This window comes from Haliotis cracherodii, unplaced genomic scaffold, assembly GCF_022045235.1.
Source record: "Haliotis cracherodii isolate W230 unplaced genomic scaffold, xgHalCrac1.p SCAF_18, whole genome shotgun sequence".
Classification (NCBI taxonomy): Eukaryota; Metazoa; Mollusca; class Gastropoda; order Lepetellida; family Haliotidae; genus Haliotis; species Haliotis cracherodii.
In genome coordinates, this window is record NW_027266273.1 from 1328150 (window position 1) to 1336792 (window position 8643).

The 8643-nt window shown below is 39.1% G+C and overlaps 1 protein-coding gene across 1 annotated transcript; it reads left to right on the top strand.

The window, feature by feature from the left end:
• The first annotated feature begins 2631 nt into the window (after positions 1-2631).
• Positions 2632-6105, top strand: LOC139466096 (uncharacterized). The gene is made up of 2 exons (XM_071248110.1): positions 2632-2893; positions 5708-6105. The coding sequence occupies exons 1-2, from the start codon at positions 2632-2634 to the stop codon at positions 6103-6105; spliced, it is 660 nt and encodes a 219-aa protein (XP_071104211.1).
• Positions 6106-8643: the final 2538 nt, after the last annotated feature.

An 8643-nucleotide genomic window follows, 5' to 3' on the forward strand; every position in this document is an offset into this window, starting at 1 on the left:
GCGGCTTCACTGTATGAACATGGGTTGGAGACGTGTCCTATTACTTCTAACTTAGTAGCGAAATATACACATGATTTGAATAAGACTTGTTACAAATACTGTACGTTGATACAACATTTTTGTGTATACAGGTAATACACGTAAACCATTCACATCACAAATTTGCATTTATAATTCTCATCACAAGGATATATATTCATATAATAATGCACAAGATATGCTGAAACATTCGGGTAATATATTTTACGAGTATGATTTAAAACTCTTCACTTTCGGGCTAGATTTAGTTAACTACTTCACAAAAGGAATTCGAAACATGCCTTACAGTTGACACGAATAACTGCCTTCCATAGAGAATGTTAATGATATAATTGGGATAATATTGCCAATTCATCAATCTCTATCGTATTAATATTATATTACAACTTAAAGATGAAATGATAACGTTGTGATAAAGACGCAATGAAGAAATAGTTACCTTAAAGTGCCGACAGCATTATTCATACCATTTCGTTTACTGCATAAGTGACCATAGTTCACAATGGCAGACGCTATCTAACAATAACACCTTTAGGCCGATCCACAAAAGACGGAGACCTCGTATTTTGTAATCAGTTGTTATCGCAGTCGTTGATTTGATACTTGATTGCGAGCAAGCCAACGCCATGTTTTCAGCTGCAATCAGATAAAGGTTGATTGCATTCCTCAACGTTTGATCACACATGCACGGTCCAATAGACATGTTTTCATTGTCACGATGACAATAAAGCGGAGTGGCTGGGGTTGGTGGCATGCATTAGGATTCGCGTGTTGACGTTCACACAGTTGCCTTACATAGGATTGTTCGTGACGAAGTCTTGCCTAGCCCTCTAAAGGTACGTCATGTCTATCAGTTGAATGCAAATATTTAATCTCTTTAACGATATGCTACAACAAATCATATTTAATAAACTAAGTTATCGTGTCAAATAGCTCATATTTACATACATGTTAATAATTGATATTTATATTACCCAGTATTTGCAGAGGGATAAAAGAGATCGTGTTAAAATGCATACACATATAGAGTATTATGTTGAATCATGGACGAGAATGAATGTTGCAATGGGCTTGTTAATATATTTTTTTTTTATTTGCCCTTGCAAATGCTGGAAAATAATTTCGTCTCAGGGTTCACAAAAAGAAAGAAAAAGAATTGTTCACTTGTCCTGAAAAAGGTGATGCTATTCCTCCAAATTGTTTGGCTCTTTCTTTTCGAGATGAAAACTGAACGTATGTTACGAATCAGTGACCCAGAAATAATAGTCGGTCCTTTTTATGTTTTTTTGTCAGTATAAATGTATAACAGACCACGTTGTTAACTGCAGATTATATATGTTTTTCCTGATGCACGTCCGACGCAATTCCCTATTTTGACCTGTACCAGTAGTTCCCGTGTTTGTTCAGATGAAATATTGACTTGACTATGCAGGTGCTTCTGATAGGTGCCATCGGCAGGGCAGGATACGCTCGCATTTTCACGTACACTTGGTATCGTCACCAATTGATAGTGATTTAAAAACACATCGTACAAGGCAGAGATCTCTTTTAGCAGATATGTCTTATGATTATGGAAATGGTTTTGTCGCTTCTATTTCTTTTACTAATATCCGTAAACGCATATTTCACATGGACCTTAGTTAAAGTTATTTTAGTTATCAGTACCCGTTGCAACTTTGCAGACAACTGATATTTGGAATATATATTTTCATGGGAAAGGCAGGGAATAGGTTCTCGGCCCCGTTCTACAAAGCGATATCAGCGCTACGACTATCGTAAGCAAATGTTAAAGTATGGGGTTTACGATCGTCATAACTCTGAGGTCGCTTTATTGAACGGGGTCCATAATAGACGTAGGTACCTATAGTCATCACTTATATACATTAGTCTTCTACCCTGTAATCGTGAAGATCCGGGGTAGAATAGGTCTTCAGCAACCCATGCTTGCCGTAAAAGGTGACTATGCTTGTCGTTAAAGGCGATTAACGGGATCAGGTGATCAGGCTCGCTGATTTGGTTGATGCATGTAATCGATCCCAATTGCGTGGATCGATGCTCATGATATCAATCACTGGATTGTCTGGTCCAGACTCGATTATTTACAGACCGCCGTCATATAGCTGGAATATTGCTGAGTGCGGCGTTAAACAACAAACCAACCAACCAACCAACTCCTTTTGATCACTGGTTTGTCAGACCCAGATTCGATTATCTACTGTGATGCTTAACAACATTAACCCAGCCCCCTTAATCCGTCCGAAAACAACAAATTTAATTATTCATTCTTCTTGTCTCTGAAACTCCTTTTGGAAATAACGATTGACATATAAAACAGAATATGTCGATATAGAAAAGATGCAGCGAAAATCCAAAACATTTTAATAATACATAAACTCCTTCTTGGAGATATATGGACTTGAAACGTAATTTCTGTTATTTTTTTCTGGTCCAGATCTGCTCATTTAAACGCCCCTGTGTTCTAGCTGAAGTATTGACTGACTGCGTAATTTAACATTATACACTCACTCAAATGTGTCTTCGGGTGATGCTATTTTTTAATTTGACTTTCAGGGACAACTACGATATATAACGATGGGTGTTCTGGATATTTCTCTCTTTGCCCTTGTCATCCTCGTCTGCCCTGTGGTCCCCACCACCTCCCCTGACCTGGCGTCGGTGTCCCTGCAGATTCAGCAACTACAGACCACAGTGTCCGACTTAATCTCAGAGCTAGCCAACGTCACGGGCGAGTTGTTGAGGCACAAGTCAGAGGTCAAGAAATACACATCCTACGTTGAGAACATACAACGAGTAGTTGCCTTTGGAAGTCGCCATGGTCAGTTTGATATAGGAGGTAAAGTTGTTTTGCTCTTTCATTTTTCTGTTTTGTTGATAGAAATTAATACACGAGTGTATGTCAGGTATCATTACGATAAATGGTATATAGCAGCACGAATGCAGCAATCTGTTTCTTACACACTCTAAAATTTTACCATTTTAGAATCGATGCTTATTTTGTCTGTTCTCATGATCGTAGTGGCACATTTATACATAACAACGGTCATGAGTGACGTCATCCGGCTCACTGCTTATTACTCATACCTACATGTAGTGTGACCCTCCACCAAACGTTTCAGTTATATCTGCAGTTGATCAAGACAAATGGTGATAACGCAAACTAGAAAAGATTAAAGAACATTTATAAAACACTCTAAAACTACACAGTTTCCACACAGGTAGTAAGTGAATTCGACCGAAGCACGAAAAACATATCAATGAATTACAATGTCCGTCATTGTTTGATCTTAGACCATCACAAGGAGTAGCCAATCACGGACCTGGAACTCGATCTAGCATAATTATATATTTACCTCAAATTGGTTTCTTAGCCACAGATGTCTGAGAAAAAATCGATATACCAAACGTCCTGACAATCGAAACCAGATATAACCAGCTGCAGAGGACACAAATCAGTTCATACTTTCCAACGTCCTTGATTCACCCTACAGGACAGTTAACGTATCCATGTGGATTAGGTCCGAGTTCGTCATAAGCGACTATTCGTGATATTTGAATTCGTTTCATGAGTTGTCTGCACATATTTTTCTCATGGGTAGAAAGATCGAGTGTAATATTTTCACATGTGCTTTGCACATATTTTTCCCAAGGGTAGAAAGATCGAGTGTAATATTTTCACATGTGCTTTGCACATATTTTCCCCAAGGGTAGAAAGAGCAAGTGTAATATTTTCACATGTGCTTTGCACATATTTTCCCCAAGGGTAGAAAGAGCAAGTGTAATATTTTCACATGTGCTTATTACCGATTCTTCAAATTGACTGGATAGTTAAAGCGATAATACGTAACATACATAATTGTTGTGACTATTATATGACATCATCCATTCTTCACGAAACAAATTGATAACAATGTCAACTGCAATACACTCACTTCAGTGACTTTCTCTGTAGGCTTGACATTTCAGTTCATACAATTTTCTTCATTTTCTTTCTGAAAATGGCATAGAATTGCTTGCAGCTCGCTGAATATCATCTGACTAGCAACAGTTTCCATGCACATCACAATATGTGATTATTTTTATAACAAGGATTCAGAATGAACAAACATGTTTTCTTACCTAAGGAGGGTATCCCGCGGAGTTGTCATGTAAAACATTTTACAATAAAGCCAGCAAACTGAAATCTGATGTAATATCATGATGTAATTTGATGTAACGTATTTCATGTAATATCAATTGTATCTGAGCACCTTGTTGATAGAAGCTTTGTGAAATAAGTGCCCATATTATATAACACATAACAGGTTTTTTTCCCATCCCTACATACTTTCCATTCATATTGTTTGACATATTGTTTGTGAGTCAACGTGCCCCTCACATGTTAAGAGGCTAGGGGAATCTTGACATTGACACCTTACCTGCACGGATTTCAACAATATAGAAGTAGTAGCATTTTATATCATATATAAACAGTAGCAATGCTATATACATATATATGTAAGGGGCACAGGTGCCCCAGTCGTCTGAGGCGCCGTAATTCGTTGTGCAGAGTTCTCTCAAAACGCCTTGCCAGGTATCCATATCTTGACTTCGAATTCCGGATTCGCCCTGATTATGCCAACTTAAACACTTACCTTTAAACATGTAGAAACAAGTCGTGGGAAGCCATAAACTTATGATCAGAAACTGCGATGCATTGCCAAAACGCAACAAAATGCGTGGGCGGCATGGTCACGTGGGAAAACGTGTACTCGACCTGTTTATCGTGAGTGTTACCATAGCAGACGAATCTTTGCTGACGTCAGGGGGAAGAGGAAGAAGCCTTCGTGAAAACTATGCGCATCAATACCTTTGTTTATTGTGTACACGTGTTAATTTGCTGGGTGTCCGCGTGCTGCCACTGTCCGAGTGCTGCCCCACTGGCTCTATATGTGAAAAGGGTGAGGCGGTGAGTGGTAATTTGCGTCATAGTAAACAATATTCAAGCTTTGTCATGGCGGCCTGGAAATAATCGAGTCGAGGTATGGGGACACAGTTAGCCATGTCATACTGAATCCCGCGGATCTTCATTCGTTCGGTCTTCTATAAGCATGTTTACGATAGTGAGAGCCTCCGCTTCCCCGAAAGTTTCCACTTTTAACCAAAAATCCAAAGAACAAGTTTGAATATGTCAGTATACTGGTGTCATCTAAAACTTGCCCCCGTGGGGTTTCCGGGTGAGAATAGGTCCCTAGCAATCTGTGCCGGTCGTAAGAGGCGGGTGGTCAGGCCCGGTCACTTGTTGATTGCGTATCAGCGTCCCCCGACGCCGTTGGTCGCTGCTCATAATGTGTTCAGCCTCTATTATCTACAGGTGGCCCTCATGTAGCGGTAATGTTGTTGAGTGTGGCGTTAAACAACAAACAAACATAAAGAGAGTCTAGGCTCCGACAAATTGGCAGTTCTTGCAATTTTGATTCAAGTTTTTCCAACACCGATTGGTTTTCTGCCAACACACATTTGTTATGTAGATTAACCTGACAGTTAATGATTATCCTAATAACATAGATACAATATCACAGTTCCACACAAGGCGCTAAATACAAGAAACAAGAACCAAACAAAATCCAAACATCATTAACGTGCTAAAGCTGACTCCTCTCCAATTCAGCCTCCGTGGGTTTCCAAGCAGAGCTAGAAAAAGACCCTGCACCAGTGAGAGACCGTGAGGTTCTCGCCTTCTCTGGTGTGCCCCAAAACAGGGGCAACTGCTACAACTCCACTACTGGTATTTTTACTGCTCCTGTTGGGGGCACATACATGTTCTGGTGCAACATCATCAACTTCGACCGACATAACTCCCTCGCCATCTACATATACCGTGACGACATACCTCTGAGCTACACCGTTGCCCCGCCTGATGTGTACCAAGGAGCTGCAACCGTTTCGACGTTTACTCATCTCAAAACAGGAAGCAGAGTGTGGTTCGTGAAGCACAAAGGATCTGAGTCGCTGCAAGGTGCTGGTTGGTCCAGTTTTGGAGGAACTCTGATCAGATCCGGTGTATAGTGGAGAACTGTATAACTTATATACTGACTGGTAGTATGGAAGCATTGGTTGTGTGCACGTGACGGATGGATGCATGAAAGAAATACTGTTATCAGGGTAAACATGTTTTTTGATGGTGTTTGTTTGTCCGCATTTTAAGAAAAATATACTCAAGAACTTATATTAATATCACCTTGACGTGTCATTTGAATTGTTATTATTGTTAATAGATTTTTAGAACTTCACAATTATGTTACATGATTTTATCTTGAATGTTCTCGTGATTTGGTATACAGACAACAATGTTTCACTTGGCCAATGATAATAATCAGTAAGGTCAGTTCTTCGTGTGACGTTTTGGAAAGAAGCGGTTCCCACTATTCTATTCTTGATGTACATAATTAGTTGTGTGCCTGTGTGACCTGGGATACCGTTTCATTCAACGGAAACCACATTCACTTCTCACTCATGACGTTATAATTTTTTAAATTTGAAGTTTACACACTATACGGCATTTCCATTGGACGAGGATCGGTCACATGACCGCTAAATTGACGTTCATAAATGTATGAACGACACAATGTTGACGGAAGCTCCGACGTTCATACAGTTTGGCCCTCACTCTATGAAGCTTCATACTCCAATGAACTCACACAAAGTGAAAGTCAATTCTTAAATGACACACAGAAGGGATTGTCTTTTGTTATTGTTTTTTTCTAATTAAAATAATCATTTGTTTACGATGACTCTTTGTTTGTGAATCAGGAAAAACATATCACACCATAGCAATACATCAAACAAATGTACCAACCATTCCATGTAATGTTTTGAAAACAAAAATTTTTTCCATAAACTATTGGAAATAGGTAATTTTGCCTCAGGTATTTCTGAAACAATTGTGTCTGCTGGACTACGATAATAAGAGAGATAGTGTGGCTTGCTTTCCATGTGCACGTGACTCCATTGCGACTCATCAATACATCTCAGTGGCACGTGCCGCCGTCATATAGCTGGAATATTGCTGAGTGTGGCGTTAAACAACAAAAAAACCAACAAACAAACAAACTGTGAAGACTATGGGAGTGCTCACTGACTCGACCGCACTAGTGGATAGAGCGAAGAAGTCGGTTGTTCAATCCCCGGCCGCATCATAGCGTAAGACGTTAACAGATGGTACTTGTTGCTACCCTGGCGCTCGGTATAAAGGCGATGCGCCTGCTCGAATACCAACACGTAGGCACGTTGCTATATATGTTCAATAGCATTGAACGCGACGTTAATCCCCGTGATCGAGTTATCAACAGGAGAAGCAAACCGTGGTCTATGAAGCCAATCCTGATACTTTACCTCTCCCAGACAAGGTTCTATATAAGAAACTGAGCATCATCTACATATGTAATAACAGCTCAGTTCCATCATACCAAGCTAACCTGTTGAGAGAATATGTTCCAAACAGGCAACTGCACAATTGCATAAGGTAGTAATCTGTTAACTGATTTCAGTACCCAATTTGCATATCTTTATTAGAACCTCCCGGACTTCTTGCCCGTTGTCACGTTGATCGTGTCATTTTGACGACATGTAGTAAATGTATGACGATGCATTGTATGTGATTGACTTACTGCTGTAGTTCTTAACCGACCTTTATCATCTAATAATCTGATAATTATATTATGTTAATCTACATGATGAAAACAGTTGGATGGAAATTTCTCTCTCTCTCTCTCTCTCTCTCTCTCTCTCTCTCTCTCTCTCTCTCTCTCTCTCTCTCTCTCTCTCTCTCTCTCTCTCTCTCTCTCTGAAACAAATAAAAGCTTTTGAAAATTGTAAAAAAAGTTGTTGTTTTTAAAAAAATCGTCATTCCCTTATGAGAAATCTCTTTGACCCATCCGCAACAGTCCAGTTCGAATAAAACGACGCTAAAAACAGACGTCCAATTACTCTATTCAAAATGCTAGGTTACATAACCGTATATTCGACAAATAACTTCATTGTGACATATTGTTCAATACTCTTATAAGGCTATTCAAGATTTTTTTTGCATGACTTGCTTCAACAGTACGTTCACCAGTTCGACACGACTGAACGAGTTATGACGAAGGGTACAAACACAGGCTGGTCAACCAGTGTGTCGATTTGCAGTGGAAACGCTATACGAGTTGATAAGGAGTACATGATTTTTTTCTTGAAACAAACGAGGGAATTTAATCATATTTATACAATTCATTTTATTTTGACGAAGAATTCAAATACAACAAATGAGTTGACAGATCCCGTGCATACACAAATAACATCCGGTATCTTCGGATAACTCTTGTACAGTTTCAAAGAGTATACGAATTATTATAAATTTCTTGCAATCAATTGCTGAAATATATCTGCTTGTATCCAAATAGAAAGGAATTGAAAATTTATCATGATAATATGTTTGTCACTAATGTAAATTTTCTCTTTGACCTTGAAACGTACTTGAAGATCATTAAACTCGACAATCGTTGGTGGATTGCGCCAAGAAACCTTGATACGAAATATATACGTACAATAATCCCCTGAAAACAT

Coding starts and splice junctions, on each gene's coding strand:
- LOC139466096 (XM_071248110.1), top strand. CDS start 2,632: ATGGGTGTTCTGGATATTTCTCTCTTTGCCCTTGTCATCCTCGTCTGC. Junction 2,894..5,707: donor TGGTCAGTTTGATATAGGAG/GTAAAGTTGTTT, acceptor TCTCCAATTCAG/CCTCCGTGGGTTTCCAAGCA.